At 38.3% G+C, this 18,763-nt stretch overlaps 1 protein-coding gene across 7 annotated transcripts in view; it reads left to right on the plus strand.

Moving 5' to 3' along the window:
* Positions 1–1,026: 1,026 nt before the first annotated feature.
* The window catches only part of TLE1 (TLE family member 1, transcriptional corepressor), an 82,251-nt gene continuing 64,514 nt past the window's right edge, over positions 1,027–18,763 (plus strand). For 4 of the 7 annotated variants that reach the window (XM_088130254.1, XM_007426329.4, XM_088130253.1 and 1 more), the window contains exons 1-4: positions 1,028–2,223; positions 2,951–3,051; positions 4,753–4,816; positions 5,196–5,240. In XM_088130254.1, the coding sequence (XP_087986380.1) occupies positions 2,200–2,223; positions 2,951–3,051; positions 4,753–4,816; positions 5,196–5,240 (234 nt within the window). In that variant the 5' untranslated portion in view covers positions 1,028–2,199. Of the gene's footprint in view, positions 2,224–2,950; positions 3,052–4,752; positions 4,817–5,195; positions 5,241–18,763 lie in introns of all 7 variants that reach the window. The other 3 variants (XM_007426332.4, XM_007426331.4, XM_088130252.1) reach the window with 2 other exon arrangements.

Genomic DNA, 18,763 nt, shown 5'->3' on the forward strand with positions numbered 1-18,763 from the left:
GAGACCTGTCTTGGCCTGAGTTTCAATAATGGAGGGACTTCTTTGCCATAATGGAATAGAGCCTCAGCCTCTTGTTACAGGCTATCTTTAACAAAATACATTGGAGTTTTCTAAGAGGAGTTATCACAATAGCTGTCACTTGGAAACTTTCAAAGAACTGGGCATCAGCCTGAACTGAAATAATAGTTTAAAATCACCTGATAAGCAGACCTCCAGCAGGCCCCTTGACCAGTTAAGAAACAAACCGACCACTTCACATCTGTGATATTCGCTGAATATATTTAAATCTATGGATACCAACGGTGCCTCTTAGTCTTTATGGGTACCTTGGGTACTTCAGCCAACACTTTCCCCGATCTGACAAATTAAAGAGAAAACTGTTGTGAGAAGAGGCTACATTTCCGGAAGCCCTAGAGAAGACTTGTTCCGAGGAAACTTTGATACAGATCGCTATGAACACTTCATCCTCCAAGGCGACACCATGCCCCTCGTTCCTCCATTAGCTTAAACAGGGAAGCATCCATCTGACTGTAGGTACTGCTTGTCCTGAACGAGGGATGCATTATTTATCTCTCTACATTATTTTCACAGATTTCTGGAGAGAGTGGGGCAAGGTAAAGGAAGAATAATAAAAGAGAGAGAGAGAGAGAGAGAGAAATGACTGCTAGGCGCTCGCTTTCTCTCTCTCTCTCTCGCATATTCTACCCCACGTTACTTTGATTGACAGCCCAGCCTCTCCACTCTCCTTCTCCCCGACCTTCCTATTCTCCCTGCCTGCCTGAACGTTCCACTGCCTCCCATTGGCTCGCTCGGAGGGGTCCTGCAGCTCAGCTAGAAAGGCTTCCTAGCAAAGGGGGAGGGAGAAGGGGAGGTGACGCTCACCAGAATCAGCTTCCATTGGCCTGATGTCACTGCCCCACGTTGGTTCTGAAGCAGACGATTGGCCACATGCCCTCCTCCCTATCTCTCGGGGCGGAGTCGAGAGGCTGGTTAGCTCGAGGAGTGTGAAACCGCGTGTTAATGTAACCAGCGCGGGCGGATACATTGTGTCCCGTTTATTGAGATCCTGCCGCCGCCGAGCTGGGTTGTGTGTCCTGCGGAGTTTTCTTATTACGTGCTGGTCTTGTCTCCATGGAAGAAAAATCCTTGTGATAATTTTGGAGAGGGGAAGGAGAAGGTGTCGCCTTCTCCCACCTCCGCCTGGATGTTTCCTCGAGAGATCCGGGAAAGAACTTTGGCCCGGGGTTGAGCAAGAGAGAAGAAAGGCAGCGGAAGGGAGACCAGAGGCCGCGAGATTGTCCGGGATGCTTCTGCTCGAAATGGGTGTTTTCGTTTCGGGTTTCTGACGTGGGGGTCCCGGTCGATGCGCTGCAGGCCTAGGAAGGCAGCCCCGGCACTACTCCGAGGGGGAACCGTCTCTTGATTTGGGTACCGACTGCGGTGGGGAGGGGTGGGTACCAGGAGGGAGAAGAGAGGCCGAAGGGGGGTGGGTGGTTTTCCTGTGTAACTCTCAGGACTCTATTTCTTAAGTCTGGCTGCTGCCTTGCTCGCCGAGCCAACCCTCCCTCTTCCCCCTCTGTTTCCTTCCTCGCGTCCCGTGCCTGACCTGGCCTTGAATCTTCTTCCCGACGCGGGGAGCAGCTCGGCCTTTCGCACTGGGACTCCTCGGCTCTAGCACCGAACCCGGTCGTCGGAAAGGGCGCTTGACTTGTTTGGATTTTCTCCTCCGATCGAGTTGAAAGCCACCGATTTTTCTAGGGGTTTTTTTGTTTGTTTGGTCTTTCATAAGTGCATTTTGCGTTCGAAAGCGGTCGAGGAAGGGAAGGTTATTTACTGCAAAAAAAAGGAAAAAAAGAAAGAAAACATTAGGAAGCCAAACGAGCGGCACCGGCGGCAACAACAACGGCGGCAAGGAAGGACCCATCCCGGACTGGACATCTCTTGCGCTTGCTCGGGCAGATCCCCGGTGACTTTTTCTTTCCTCCCTCTCTCAAGCTAGCAACAAAGGAAGCGGCTGGGCTCGGGCTGGAGGGAAGCTGTGTGGGGGGGAGGATGAGCCTGCAGCTGAGCCAAGAAGCGGAGTAGCACCCTCCCCACTTTTCGCCCACCTGGCGTTTGGTCTTTGGCTTTCTCGGAATCTAAAGTTCAGGGGTCGAGGCGAGGATAGAGCTGCGAAGGAGTAAAACAGCGGCCAGAGCCATGTTTCCTCAGAGCCGGCATCCTGTAAGTGGCCCTTTCCTTCCTTCTCTCCCCCCCCCCGCCCCCCTGCCCCCCCTCCCGCCGCACGGGCAAAAAGTATGTGCGGTCTCTTGGCTAATACAGGCACCGGGAAGTGGAACCGACTGCTTCTGTTTGCTTCTGCAAACTCTTCTTGGGCCGAAAACAGCATTTGGAACCGAGGTGTGGGCGGCCGAGGAAAGGCCTGGGAAACTTCTTGTTCGTCTGCTGGCGTGGCTGGGGCTGTTTGAAAAGCCTCGGTTGCCTGGGGGGGGGGGAGGGCGCGTGCGTCTACCCCTTTTGTTTACCCGCGGACGTGTTTGTCTGTCCGCTAGTCCCGATGGGGGAGGGCGCTTCGGTTCCTTTTCCCGGTGCAAGAGTGGAGGGTGCTTCCCCGCAGACGTCTCCTAGCTGAAAGTAAGGTACCGCTGCCATTTCCTGGAAGGACAAGGACGTTTGAGGGAGCGATCTCCTGACCATTCCTGGAGAGTGGCGTTATTGTTGTTTATAATTAATAATAACAGCAGCAGCAAGTCATGGATGGGGCATAACTGCAAAGGCTATTTCATGTGGATTCTGCCTTTTCCATGCCACGTGCTCTTGGCCAGGTTGTATTGTTCCCTCGGTAGGTGTAGATACAACTTTGCCTCTTGTCTCAACAGTTTCCTCACAACTCCCCTCCCTTTTCTTACTGTTCTCCCTCCCCCCCCTCCCCCCGTTTCCTTCCCTTCAGACGCCACACCAAGCTGCAGGACAGCCCTTTAAGTTCACAATCCCAGAGTCTCTAGACAGAATCAAAGAGGAGTTCCAGTTTCTCCAAGCTCAGTATCACAGGTGAGAGCAGCTCAGGTCAGCTTCTAATGCACTGCTTTTTCCTTGCTTGGGAAGATTTTTTCTGTGCTGAGATTTTCAAGGGACTCCATAATGTGCTTGTTCAATAGGGTGTGTTTTGCTTCTTCCAAATGTACTTAGTATTTATGCCCAGGTGGTGGCGTGAGGAGTCAGTTAAAGGCCTGTCACTCACTGAAGGTGAGTGTGCAGCAGGCTGGTGGATAGGCTATTGTTTTTATTTGTATAACTTAATACAGTTTAGGTGATAGTCTCTTCTCTCTCTTTCCCTCCCTCCTTCTCCCTATGTGCTTTCAGAGCTTTACAGGAACTGTCAATATTTGCTCTGGAAATTTTTAAGAGTCTGAGTTGACATTTGGTCAACCAGGGTTCCTGTCCTCATATTCCAGCATTCCATCATTAAATAAATAAATTTTAAAAAACCCCTTTTTAACTGTGTTCTGAAACCAGAGCTCCTGAGAGAGTAGAAATTATTTGCATGCTAAGTAAAAGGATTTTTTTTTTACATTTTTATAAAGAAAAGAAAAAGAAAAAAAAGTGTTTACATGCTTATTTTGGCCATTGTTTGATCCTGTGTGTGTCTAGTTAGAATTATGTCTAATTAAGTTCAGTGAAATATATTCCCAAGACAGTGTGCATAAAAGTTTAGCTAAGTTGTCAAATGCATAATTTGCAAACATAAAAAATGGGGTTATAGTTATTTACTGAAATACAAACCTGTATTTACATGTAAGTAAAATATATGTCTAATGAAAATCTGAGGAACACATCTTTAAAGTAAACATGTTTCAGGGCCAGATGGCTAATATATTATCTTGATTTGGTTTGTAGAAACAAACATACATATATAAAATTGAGCTCAACTGTTATTTAGCTCAAGCACACTGTGTACACAGTCTTAACTGCAAAGATCAAGCCTGTTCAGATAAGTAGTATTCAAACAGCAAAGTTTTTACGATAGTGTGAGAGTCTCAGGCATTATAGTACACACCTACAAATACCCTTTAATCATAGCAGCAAAACTGAAAGGCTTTAATTATCTAAAAGATTTGGCTTGATGACCTTCAGGCTTTTATTTTGAGTTAATACACTTATAATCCCAATCCTAGAAGTAAATTTCCATTGGACATGCAATTTGTAAATGAGTTTGAAGCTTGGCAGCCTGATTTAAGTTTTTTTTTTTTTTTTACTTCAGCTGAAAGGCATAAATTGTGTTTGAGTCTAATTAAAAGTATACGTGCTTTTAATAGTGTTGTTGCAGTAGCACTGAGTAGTCTGCATAATGGGCAAAAATTGTTTAGTTGGGTTATATCTGAAATTGATTTTGGGGAAAGACAAACTGAGGTGTTATTGTCTGCTTATAATTCAACATGGATTTGTATGGAAATATACTTTCTGAATCTTGCATTGGAATGCTGGAATTGTATGTTAATGCTTCTTTAACAACATATTTTCCCACTATATTAAATTATTTCTATATTTCATAGGAATGCTTTTGTCTGTTTTGATCTTATCTCCTCTGCATATTCAAATGTCATCTATATTAAAGCAAGTTGCTAAAGCATCTCTGTATTTCTACTCTGATATCCCAGGACAGTTTCCAAAACTACATATTTTCAGAATGTAAATAGAAGCATATCTTAAATTCATACATTAAAAAAAAACTACACAATTTTATTTTTGTAGCCTTAAGTTGGAATGTGAGAAGCTTGCAAGTGAAAAGACAGAAATGCAAAGGCACTATGTTATGGTAAGTACAATCTTTTTATCTATTTGCTTTGTTAAAATGTAAAATCAGAATTAGAAGAAACCAGGGAGATAGTCTGATCTAGTTCCCTGTTCGGTGCAGGATGTACCTGTAGTATCCCTGACAGATGGTGGTCCAGCTTCTGCTTAACTGCCTCCAGTAGAAGAAAACTCAACATCTCCCTTAGCAGCTTACTCTCTTGCTGAATACATTTTAGGACATTTTCTGGTATTCGTTAAAATCTGCTTGACCACAGTTTTAATATATTGGTTTACTTCTGCTTGTTTGGAACAACAGAAAATGAAATTCTGGGCTTGATAGAACTGCTATTTGTGTATTTGTATCTGTATTTTAAACAGACTTTTCTCCGCTTTGTTCACAGTACTATGAAATGTCATACGGATTAAATATTGAAATGCACAAACAGGTAAGATATTGTTATTCTGGAATTCTGTGTTATACAAAATAGAACATAATGCAAGAAATGTTATTTTACAACAGATGAGCATCAAAACAAAGGTTAGAGAAATGTAGGAAATAGTTTTCCTATAAATCTTCATTTAGTTTTATAAATACTACCCTGGTCCTCACCATTGTATGTCAGATGCTTAAAATTAAATGCTTTCAAGGAAATAGATTTCTAGAAGGAAATTTGGGGCTGGCACAACCTTGAATCTGCCTAACCAGTATTTTATGTTCAGGCAGCATATGTTGATGGTTGCTCAAATCCAAGCAATTTAAAAGCATGAAAAGATTAGTGACTTGGAAAGCATTCCTTATGACTGAGTTTGCAAGTTCCCATAAAATTCACACTTATGGCTACTATAATGGTGAATAAAAAGAGTATTGAACTGGAACAAGGCACTAAGGACCTCATAAGAGAAAGAAAGCTAAATGATTGCTCAGCCCAAAGGACCTTCAATTGAGTAGTTATTGTCTGCCAAAGAAAGCATTAATGGCAGGGTGTAAATATTCTGTAGATATGCTGACATCCACTTTTTCATCAAGATGCTGGTACAATAAGTCTTTCAGAAATCGATGGCCTCTTAAAAAAATTATCATTAGATGAAGTTGCACAGTTGGATACATTTCAAAGTGCAACAATACAATTCTTTCTTGATGTATATGTGCTATTTCATCTGAAACTCTTGTTTCATTAAATTAAAGAGCATGGCTGACCAGCTAAGGCAAAGCGAAGAAATTGATTAGTTCAGGTTTCACATCTTCAGTGTATTCAAAGGCTCCCATTAAGCAAGTGTGTTTGAATGGTGAATTATGCTTTTGTAATTCTGAACTCTTTGATTTTGGGGGAGTATGTGTAAAATCCATCAGATTCAAGAATATTTGGTAATTCAGAATTATGATTCTGTCAAAAGTTGATGCTTTTTAGTTATGGGTAGCACATTTGGTGTTTACATATTAAACATTTGGTCACATAAGTAATGGCAGCTTTCAGTCTTTAAATTGTTGAAATTTAGGTATTAAGAATTCTACTTTTTCCTTTCATAATTTTCTCTATTTGTTTTGAAAATCTGACCATTATATTGAAACAAATACTAATGTTTCTCTCAAGAAAAACAAAAATGTCTAGGCTGCTATTTGCTCACACCTTATTCAACTGAGATCTAAATGCAACAGCTTGTTACAGATCACAGGTTTTATGAGCTTAATTGGTCGTACTTTTGTCTAACATTGTGACTGGCTTTAAAATTTCTTCTTGTACAGCTAAAGTAAATCTGTAAATTGGAAACATGAATTGAGAATTGGATTTATTTATAAAGATTGAAGAAACAAAACTGAAAGAGCTTTGGAACTGAGAGTGTTATTTTAGCATTGCTGTACCAATTTTTATTTAGCCTGAGTATGAAACTTATAAATAACATATTTTAAGATACAATATGCATTGTCTATATTTCTATTGTCTATATAGAAGAAAATTGCCAAAATAATATTTATACCTGGTAGGAGCTTGCCATTTCTTTATATATAGTATACAACAGAGGATAGCATTGATTTTACCCTATACATTTCATTTGTACAACACAGAATTAACTATCTCTCTACCTTACCAATGTTGTTTCAAAAATGAAATGAAACCATCTTGAAAAAAAGTGTGTGTGTGTGTGTGTGAGAATTTCATGATTTAAACATGAACAGTATGTTCTTAGGCATTTGGTAGAGAGTAATCATAATTCTTATTAAAACTGTTGATGTGTATCCCCTAGGGAGTAGCTAGGCTCCAATTGATGCTTTTTGCTGGCTGATCACCAGCCTGGCCTAAGTGCTCATTATGTTGTAGAGAGGGTCTTCAGAGCTCTCATTACATTTGACAGGAATTCTCTCTGGGGGAAACTGGGCATTAGCTAGACTCCTGACAGGCTGAAATTATTCCTGTTTTATGGCTTATAACCAAATGCTTAGCAAGGCACCATCAGGAGACATAAAAGTTGTCATAACTGACAATATTTTTTTTACACAAAATGTAGTGTTGGGGATTTTTTTTTCATCAATGGCAATGTTACTGATGCCTGCATCTAATGTTATATATGTGTATAAATGCCTTCAGAGTTCTATACCCCTTAACTCTCCAAACTTGAACAAAGGAAACTGCAGTAGCATGGCAAAAAAAAAAAAAAAAGTCATGTTAATCTGGGAGATTATTTAGTACTTGTTTCCATAGCTGTTATTTCGTGTTGGCAGTATGTTCCTAAAGTGAAAATCAACGTTGCTTGAACAGGCTTCTACTTGCATGGTAGGGACTCAATTTAATGCAGGCAAGCTCTTTCTATTCCCACTTTGCATGTCTTTTGCCTTTAAGCAAAGTGGATGGCATCCAGGAAATTCTGTTTCAGGTTCTGGCCATCTTTTGTAAAATTAAGTTGATTCTCCATTCATATTACTTTGTTTAATATGCCATTAGTTATTTGCATTTATGTAGTGTAATGGACTGGGCAAGACCCCACTCAACCACAGAGTTACTGGATGACTTTGAATCAATCATTGTCTCTCATACCACCTCTCCAAGGATTGTTGTAGGAATAAAATTAGGTGCAATCCCCATGTTAGCAGCCTTTAATTTCCAGAGACATTGTGAATTTTTGTATTTAGAACTGTTATATAATGAGAAAGATGGTTTACATAGCTAAGGGCAAACCAACATCTCTGACAAAAAGCCACTACTTGTAAATGGGTTTCTACTGATCACAGTTATTTATTGGGTTGGCTAATGCACAGTTTTCTTTGGCCCTTGATACAGTAGAAATTCTGCTCGGAGAATCCATCAAGAAGAAGAGCAAAATTTACTGATCTTTCATGTAGTTACTCTATTATGTGTGGAAAAGTTCCTCCCCAATGTTTTGGAATGGATTATTAGGATATGAGACAAATGTGCCTGAACAGGTGGCATCATGTAACTAACCTTATCTGATCTCAAGCTAAACAGGGTCAGCCCTGGTTAGTACTTGGATGGGAGGGTGCTGTAATTCCAGAGCTGTTGGATAGATTGGGAAGTTAAAAAAGCATCCTACTGGCAAACCTCTTCTGTTGTGCTTCCAAGAGTACTGCATGAATATAGCCATCAAGAGCTGAGTGCCATGCAAGGGTATCTTTGCTTTGCTAAGAGTATGGGAGTAGGCAAAAATTGCCTCTGTACTTTGCAGTAATGGATTTGTCCTGGGAATGCTTCACTACTTGTGGGATCTCTGGACCCAATCACTTTTTTCCAGGACAAAAGTAGAGAAAATGGGGAAAGTGCAGGAAAGAAAATCTTGCTTTCACTTAACCAGCAGTAAGCTTAGTCCTTGATCTGACACACAGTTGAAGCAATAGTGTTTTTTCCCCTTTAGATTGCATATTTTGCTTATGTATACATGCTTTTAGATTAAACCATTTGCCAGGTTATGATCTTTCTTTCTTTCTTTCTTTCTTTCTTTCTTTCTTTCTTTCTTTCTTTCTTTCTTTCTTTCTTTCTTTCTTTCTTTCTTTCTTTCTTTCTTTCTTTCTTTCCTCTATTAGCATTTCAAAAGCTATGCTGGTACTCAATCTAGGGCTGATATAGATCTTTCTAGGGAATTGCTGTAAAGGTTATGAGTTTCATTTTTAAAAATACTTACTCATTGTGGCAGTTAGGGTTAGCAATGGTTACTGTGGTAAATTTGCTGCCAAGATACAGGGTTTCTTGGATATTAGTAGCTGCATGGGAAATGTTTTCTGTGTGTCATTCTCACCATTCTTGTTTGATGGCCTTCAGAGTAAACCAGAAGGTAAACCTTCTTGTGTGTTAAACCCCGAATTGTTTAGGGGTAAGATTAGCCTTAGTTCAGTGGCAGTCAGCCAAAGAAAGATTGATCACTGCTGAACCCACAGACAGACTATATAAACTACTACAGTGTTTTGAGTTCCTGCCATTCTAAAACTGACAGGTGGGCCTTTGTCTTCTCTGAGGGGACGGCTATGATCTTTCTGACCTGCCTTCAGGCAAGCTTGTCACTCTGCCCTGCTGTGTTTTTCTGTTTGGCTTGCTGCCTTCTCGCTTCCAAATAATTACAACTTCAAAAATGGAGCATGGTGCTAACAGTGCTAATCTTGTCTTTTAAGGAGCCACTCACAAAGCTGTCTGTGTTCAACAGCCGTATCTCCTGATGGTTGTTCATGACATCATCAGTAGTGGACGGCTGCAGACAATTCAGAGATTTTCTTGATTTCTCACAGTTCTTTAAAATAGAATGGTCATGCTTTTGGCCTAGTTTTCATCAATGTACCTTTGAATCTGGCTTCATTAATTTAGGTTGCAAGTGGGAATTCAAATGAGTTTGAGAAACTAGTAACTTCTTCATAGCAAGTTAATGTCAGACACATAGATTAAAATATTACATTTCTTAATGCAAGGAAATAGTTTTATGTGGAGTAGCATAAATTAAGAGTATCTTTCTGAATTTGTGATGCAGTATACCCTCAAACCCAGAATTACCTCCTCAGCAAAAGATTGGCTTTTTTTATAGATTTCCTTTTGCTTGGCTGCTTGCATTTTGCTTATTGACATAACTTGCTTTCTGACTTTCTTGGCATCTTGATTTTCTGTCATCAAGACATTAGATGAACATATTTTTAACATTTGAGTACTAATGAATTTTGTCTTTGTCCCACACCTCAAAGGTCATATCTAAGAAGCCTGGTGCTGGAGAAGAGGTTACAATAGATACGATCCTACCCCTTCAGTTTTCATTTTTCTTTCTATTTTGATCTTAACTCCTGTCTTTTAGATGTTTAATTCTTTACGGAATTTTCTACGAAGTTTTAGTACACAAGGAGATCCTAATAAGTGAATCTTTCCCACTATTAATCCATCATAGGCATTTGAAGTGTTATATTCATAGCAGAGGATTCTGTCAGTGCCCCTTGCAAAAGTTTAAATAAACTCTTGAACAAAATGAACTACATCTTTGTTTGAAAAGAGGAAATTGTTGTAGTTGGATATGCTTCTTGAAACCACAGGTCGAAGTATAGTGATCACATACTGCTCGGCATGTCTGTGGCATAGTTATCTCAGTCTTACCTTGGTTAATCAGAGTAGCCCCAAAATTAAGCTAATTAGAAGTGATTCCAGTTAGGATATGCCTGATCTATTGTGTGCCATGCTCCTTTTGGACTGGTGACCGAAATTATTGGATAGAAAATTAAGGAATGTCCCCTCCCTTGTTTTCAGCCTTTTGATATCTTGTGTAAACAGTTGGTCAAAGTAGCTTATGGAATAAGGTGACCAGTCAGTGTATTGACAAGAACAGACACAATAGAAAACTGCATTAAGAAGCAAGCCATTGGGATTTGCAGTAAATATATTACTGAACACAAGTGAATTGCCAATACTGCTTGTTTAGCAGTTTGCAAGGGCAATGGCAGTATGGATTTTTGAATTAGAAGGGAAGGGCTGTTCTTTCTCTGTGCTGGAACATCTAGTGGGTGGTTAAGAAGAGAATTGATTTAGGGAACAAACTGCTGCAACCTCTGTTTTGTGCTGTGTGAAAGGCTTCTTTGGATTAGTGAGTGAAAACAAAAGGTAGCTTTCCATCTTGTGAAGAACAAGGCAAAAAGGATTTTGTGTGCTGTCTGGTCAAGATGTTGGGCCTAAAAAATATGGAACCCCCCTCCCCATCCCAATCTCTTATAAGGGCTTCTTTGGTTTATTCTGCTTAGATTAAATAGAGGTAGCCTAAATAAACTGGGTTTGTTAATGTGCAGTGATGAGCACTATCAACAATTTATGTTTGCTTTGACAAATTCATTTTCACTTTGACAAAAAACCCCGCAAAGCTGCACATGATGCTGCTCCATCCATCCATAACATGCAGCTTGGTCCTCCGTGTATTCACTCAAAATTAAGTTCCCCTTAATTGAGTAGAGCTTACTATTTAACTCATTCATTCTGAAGGCATTTTCACAGATCTATATTTAATCTCCCATTGTGGAGAGATGGGCGGGGACAAGTCCATTAAATAAATAAATAAATAAATAAATAAATAAATAAATAAATAAATGACATCTTACAACATAAAAGATGTGGTTCATGTGTAGCCATAAAATGACCTGGCAATAAATGTGCTTTATTAGAACTGTAAATACAACAATTACCACCTCTGTGCAGCCAAAGTAACATGACCTAAAAACATAACATGGTTTTCAAACTTGTTTACACATGCAGGAAATGGATGTCCAAAAGCAGAATGATGATGATGATGATGATTTATTTGATTTTGATTCTCCAACCAACTCTGTAACTAATGCTACAGTTGGCTTAATTGAAAATCACAGTGTGTATCCATGGTTGTGACAGATCAGTTTAGGGTTAAGCTGTAATATACTTTATGTAGTGTCATCCTAAATTTGGATTCCCCACTTAACTGGTTTTCAAACCATAGTGATAACTTTTGAGCTACTCCGCTCTTGCTGTTAATGGGAGAAGACAGAAGTTGTGTGTGGGACTCTATAGTGGTGAGTTTACCATTTAACCATTTCATACTTAAGTGGATCTGCAAACACAATCAAAGAGATAGCCTGCTTTTATTGGTCTCAAGTGCTGCACCCTTCAGGGGGGGCAGTTCACACATTCTGCTATAAAAATGGATGATAAACTATTTTATATTTGTATATGAACATATCACCATTTAGATCATGCATAAAACAAGTGTTTATTTGTTTAGGCAGTTTTATATATTAGTCTACTTTCAAGAATGATATCAATAGAACAAAATATTTTAGCAATTTAGGGTTTTCTTTCCTTTTTTTGTTTTAATTCTTGTATAGCTTCTTTTATATACCCCAGAAGACAGCAGTGGCAAACCACTTCCATATATTTCCATGGATTTGCCCATGTAGACACCTGGAGTTGAGCTCAACTGAAGGGTATCTTTTATTACTTTTAATTATGCACATAATACTGAAATAGATGGATTCATAGAGTGGATCTGGGTAGAAATCCCAGCTTAGTTGTCTTTAACAGCAATAGCACTGTCTCATGGTAAAATACATAGCAACTTGCTTAGGGAAAAGATACCATTTACAATGTACTAAGAATAGAAAACCCAAATTTGTTCTCTTCATTATTCCATATGTTTGTCAAGATAAGAAACTCTATTTGGCCAGCATATATGCAGTTATTTATGATAAATGCAGAAATGTATGTGATCAAAACCAAAAATCTCATGTTCCTCTTACCATAGGGATTTGGAGGGTCTTGGCATTTATTATATGTGACTTGATCCACAATGTACTGAATCTGTGAAGCTGCTCTGACAAAGAGCAGAATGCAGCAGAGCTCCTAATATGGCATGAAATAAAAAGGTATCAATTAACAGTCTTATCCACTAACCAGTTAAGAGAATGAAATCTGCTACAGCCAAATTATATGTCAACTACTTGTGAATCAAAAATATGAATGAATTACTTAGAGGGGTAGAGAGAAAAATGTTTGATATGGCATTTTGAATTTAGCACCCACTTGCATCAGTGCTGCTCAAACCATGTAGGTTTTGTTTTTGACACATCAAGATCAGTAATGTCTGCATATCTGATTTTTTAATTTGGGGTCATGACAGATAATTATAATGTAGCAATCTTTTTTAAAGTGCATGCACAATTATATCAGATATATAAGGTTGCTAGAACTGAAGTGATGCACTGTTTTGCTAATATTTTTAGACAGTCACTGATCAAAGCTCATTTAGTGTATGTGTATGTGTACACACCCACCCACCTCTTTATCAATCTGAATTTAATCTATTTGATTATGGCTTCACATCCCTTTCTGTTGATTGCAATATTAATGGTGACAACACTGATAACTTGAAATATACTGGAGGCCACCTTCATGACTTCTTTGTGTAATGGTTAATATGGCTGTAAATAGGAGATGAATGTGGCTACTTTTCTAAGTCTATTACTCAGGAGGCCTGTAAACGTGATTGGCTGTTACAATTCTAGCAGAATCATTCGATTTGAGAGCAATAGAGAGATAAGGTATCCAATTACCCAAATGATTTGCAGGGCTAGTTGGTGTTGTCATGGAGATGTGAGTTGGAACAAATTAAATTTTAAGCAATAAAAATAATCTTAAAGCACGTCTGGGAACAAGAACATTTGGCAATGGCACTTACCTGAATTGAATCTTAGTTTGACATGCTGTTGTTTGACATTGATATACTGTGGGGGCTTAAACCTCCTGATATGGCACAGAGCCTCTTAATATGTTGCTGTCACTGCCAAAATAAGAAAATAGCATTGCCTTTCTCAAACTGGCACCTTCCAGATGTGATGGATTTCAGTTCCCATCATCTCTAGCCAACATATCTAGCTTTAAACAAATGGTGGTTAATAACGCATACTATTGTGAAGTAGGTGGCATTATATCTGAGTACAGTAACAGTTGTGTATCTCTGAATAATTGTAGTTGTAGTGACTTCATATGTCTGACTATTTAACATCTCCATTTTAAATGTATGACAACTTTTCTTACAGCTGTTTAAAGGCAAACAAGTTATGAGGGCCATTACCCTGACTACATCCTTTGCACTGTGTGTATGTTGACTTTTTCAGGTTGTCCTGAAGACATTTCTTTCTGAGCAAATAAAACCTTTTAAAAATGAAGGTATGCTGCGCAAAGTAAGGTGTTTCCACTTCCACTGTCAGTTCCACTTACTGTCTTTGTGGAAGACTCTTTTGTCCTGTGAGTCAGTCTTGTGGAAGGCTGCAAATTGGATGCCTTCTGCCCTTCCCAGCAAAGGGAAAGTATCTCTAAGCCATTTTGTTAACAATTTACAGATGTAAGGAAAGTAACTTCTGAGAGGAGGACATACTTCAGGTGATAAAGAATAACAATCTAAATGTGTTTCTGTGTCAGAAAAGCCTACTTCCCCCTTATTAACGCTATATCAAACCGATTCATGCCTTACAACATGGATTTAAAAAGAACCCTGTAAAAAGCTTTCATCCTCATATCTGTTAGACAGATGGAGACAAAAATTGGTCTGAGGTCAAGCCATTTGCAGCATACTCACAGCCTTCGATTTTCCTTACCACAGATCATCTCAAATGATTCGGTAATGACCAAAAGGGCAGCCTTGACCTTTACTCCCTGGTGGATTACTGTTACACAGTATAAATGGCAAGAACATTTTGCTCATTCAGATGGAGTTTTCAGCTCTATTTTGTTGAAACTTCTATAGCACAAATGCAGGGATTTGAACACAGTTGGTTGCTTGTTTTGTGGCAAAGCTAAATATATAGTTTCAGGCGATCATACTGTCATTTTTAAAGGTTTTTTTCCCTCCTCCTTGAGGAGCCATCTTGCTTTTTAAAAAAAAACTTTTAAAAAAAATACTGATAGAGAATGAACTTGGCAGAAGTTTGGATTTTAATTGCCACTATTAATGCTTAAATATTTCCTTTCTCATGTCTGCCTCATTTAATTTTTCCATAATAGTTTTTCTTCCCTTATTTTGGCAAAAGGTTTGCTTAGCATATGGATTTTTTTTTTAAAAAAAATATCATGACATATCATAGTGCCTGATTATAATATATAGGTTTCTAGAAGTTAAAAGACTTCATTTATTTTGTAAGTGTCTAGACTTCAGGGTGATTTTTAAATAAGATCTTCTGAAGTCCACAATGAGTAATAGCTGGATAACATCTTTAGTTAAGCGGGAGAGCTCCATAGATTGTTTTAGCCAATTTATATAATAAATAAGAGCTAATAGTTGCTCATCATAAATAATAATATATTAAGAACAATAACAGGGCCAGAATAGATTACAGCTGTGTCTACAGTTGAAATACTATTGCTCTGATAGTCAGAAGAAAGAGTGTAAAAAAAAAATCTAGGTTTGCTTTGAATTTGTACGAGACAGGAAGTGGAAGTAACAGATATGATTTGTGTGTTCCTTTTTGTGGTTGCTTCTTTGCAGCTCCAGTACCATGCAAAAGTCCACTCAAATATAGCAGCATATTAAGTAGGAATGTATTGAACTTACAGGCGTTTAGTACAAAATGTGTATTTTTTTTAGAACCTCAGTTAAAACAGTCTGTTGAAACATTGCAAGTTGGCTGTTGTTCCATTTGAACAAAATTATTAAATGTTCTGAGTGTTCCACCATAGGAACCAACTGAAAATTGTTGTTGCCTTGCTCTTTATCCCAGTTGTAGAATGGACATGGGTGCTTATCCATGATAAACACTATCTACCATTTGGATTGCTGGAAACTAAGGATATTATATTTAAAATAGTTTTGAAAACATAAAAATGAATTCTTCAGGAAAAGTGGGAACAACACTGTTGAAATACAAAAGTATATTTGAAAAATATATTCAAGTTAGTTGTTATAAAAAAGCTGCTCCCACAAAACTTTTCCCAGTTTCTTTAAATAAGCTTCTTCTGTCCTTTAGGCATGGGAGGTTGAGATCAACTAATTTCTGATGTTCTTTAAATTATCATCTCCTCGGACAATTTTCTTTAGGCACTGTTACTTGTTTTTATACAGCCTACCTGCCAGCTCTCAACCCAGCAAAAGCAACTTTATTGTTCTTTCCTGAATTTTTTGCTTGCACATAGGATGGATGCTAGCTGGGAGAAAAAAAGTTTACTGATACTGCTTAATTGTATGAATAACATTAACATTGCTGTAAGACATGAGGACATGTACAGAGTGAACACATACATCAAAGTTCAATGATCCAACCAAACCCACTTTGCACTAACAATCTTTACATTTATACAACCTCAGCATTATAAGCAACACTTGTATGTGAAGCAAATTAGTGCACAAAATGCACATAATGTATTACATTACTTGGTTGCAAAAACAAACCAACAAACCCACAGCACAACACTTGGAGAACCCATCCAACCATCCACATGAACTCTTAACTTCTCCATAGCATTAAAAAAAAAAAAAAAGCAATAACTTACTAGGCAGTCAAGCAGCTACAAGCAGTTTCCTCCTGTCTGACCATGTGTTTAATTGCTTTTCTCCACTCAACACTTCACTCCCACATCACCTTATTCAATCTAAAGCAATAGCAGCAAAGATATGACTGGTACCTGCTGTGGTATTGGCTATGCTGGAAGAAAGAAAGCAGTCATAAGTCACAAAACAACAGTCCAATTAAGGTGCTATGAGCAACTGGAACATTCAAAACTATGAATCTTGAAACAGTCAGGCTTATTATTATGTAAAAACTACTATTTGCATAAAATAGTATGGGAAAAAAAGAGCATGTTTTGTTTCATGCTTAGTGCCTGCTTTCCTACCCATAGAACACCCAAAGTGACAAATAGTTAAAAAAAAGTGGGAGTGCTGTTGTTGCTTTTAATCTTAGGCAGACTTGAATTTTCCGCTGGGGTTTCATGTCTAGGATACACAGTTCATGCCACTTCTAGACTGGATCTTCTGGAAGTGGCATAATAATGACAAGCATGTCATAAGGCTGTCAGGATTTTTCAGAGCTCCATAATCCAAATAGCTACAGGAACCACTTCAACTTAAGAGGACCCTGTCCTGTAGCTACATTAATCATAAGAAGGATGGTGTCAGTTTCAACCAAGTACGTGTTCTAACAATGGACATATTATTGCTGCATTGAATTTTCATGAGATTCATTATTTTTCTGTGAAAACCATCATTTTAGTAAATGCAACAAAGTTTACAATCTTGCCTTTCCTTCCACACTGTCCCCTACCTGTGTGTGGGATGTGGTGATGTTCTTGTTTCCTCAATTTGCTGCCACCTGGAGATGGTGGAGGACAGTTCTTGACAGCAGAAATATATATTCCCTTCTTGTGAGAGCTGCCTTCTATTTACAAAGTGAGGTAATGTTGAGGAATGACATCTGTAGCTGACTGACTTCAGTATGGATTCTTTGAACAGCATCATTGTCAGTGGGAGGCACCTTCTAGCACCTAGGAACATCTGCCTTGTTTGTCTCAACAGTGAGGATATATTCTCACTTTCCTGATAGTAGTTGTGCTGCAAGCAGTTTTGTGTCATTTTGCCAAAGGTTGTGGAAAGAAATCCTATCAAATGTTTACAGAATAACCCTACTGTATATACATGCCCTAATTCAACAGTAGTATATACATTTGTTAATTATTTGTACTCCACAAATTCAGTAGCTGTATATATTCTCTTTTCAAACTGGGGAAACAAAAGCATGAAGTATTTGGTTTACTGTACAGTAAGAGAAGGGGATGGTGGAAGTTACACATAATTAATAGTAAAAATAATTATTTATTAAATGTATTTGCCACCTGACTCCTAGCAACTCTACACATCTTTAGTTTAGTGGAGTTACAAATGTCATTTGTAATTACACAATGGAGAAATGTTTTTAATTTATTCTGAGATGTGTTAGAAATTAATATTCCAGACTACCACAGAAAGATTTCTTAAATAAGAACTAATTGGTGAGATTAACTTTTGAGGATTTGAATGGAATATTTAGTTTAATTTCTCCTGTCTAACAAAGGACGATGATGATGATGCCTTTTGAAGTCAGGAAACTGGATTGTCTTTCAAATAACAAAGTATTGCTTCTCAGAAAAACTAGCTGAAAGTAAAAGCTTTCAATGATATCCTGTTTAATTAACATGATGAAATTGCATTTTCTAAGGCATCTAGCTTTTTATACATCTCTACTTTGTATTTGGATTGTGGGAAACACTTGTTCCTTCTCCCTCACCCCAATATATATATATATCTCAATCAATCAATCAATCCAATCAGTCAATCAATCAATCATATCGGGGTGACCTCTGAAAAGGGTTGGTTGTGCTTCTGGACAAAAGATATTTAAAAATAGGAGTTTATAAACAAACTTGAAAATATCCTTTCAAATATTTTATCCTGGATTTATTGTTTTTGTTACTATGCTAAGGTAAAGGGATTTTTGATGAATACAAGTAGCTGTAATCCCTTTTTCAGTCATTTTTTAAAGTCAATTGAAGTCAGATGGGAATTGCAACTTTCCAGTTCTACATAGACTAAAGCCAATTGTTTTATTATAACCAGAATGAGGCTATAGAATGGAATTCTGAATATTCTTATGTAGAAATCTGGGAAAAAGTTGCCTAACTCTACCCACAAATAGTTAAAAAATGACTTTGAAAACTAAACTTCCTCATCCTCCTGATGCTGGCTCAGTCCTTTTGTTGTTAAGCCAGGGGATGAATAAGTATATACGCATGCTGCAATTTAGCAGCAATAGCAAAAGGGCAAGTTTATTCTTCCTCTTTGGTGATTTCTTACCACTGCCACTTGTCAGGCCAGGAACTAGATGGCATAGCGACAGGCACTGTGCATGCATTAAAAAAACAAAATAAAATGCAGGTGCAAAATAATACATTCTTAGAACGACAGTCCTCATGCTTGGAAAAATTTGGCCTAATTTGTGGATTTTTTTTACTTC

This window comes from Python bivittatus, unplaced genomic scaffold, assembly GCF_059951505.1.
Source record: "Python bivittatus isolate LINGU-HERP-01145 unplaced genomic scaffold, Pbiv_v1 ctg000850_np1212, whole genome shotgun sequence".
Classification (NCBI taxonomy): Eukaryota; Metazoa; Chordata; class Lepidosauria; order Squamata; family Pythonidae; genus Python; species Python bivittatus.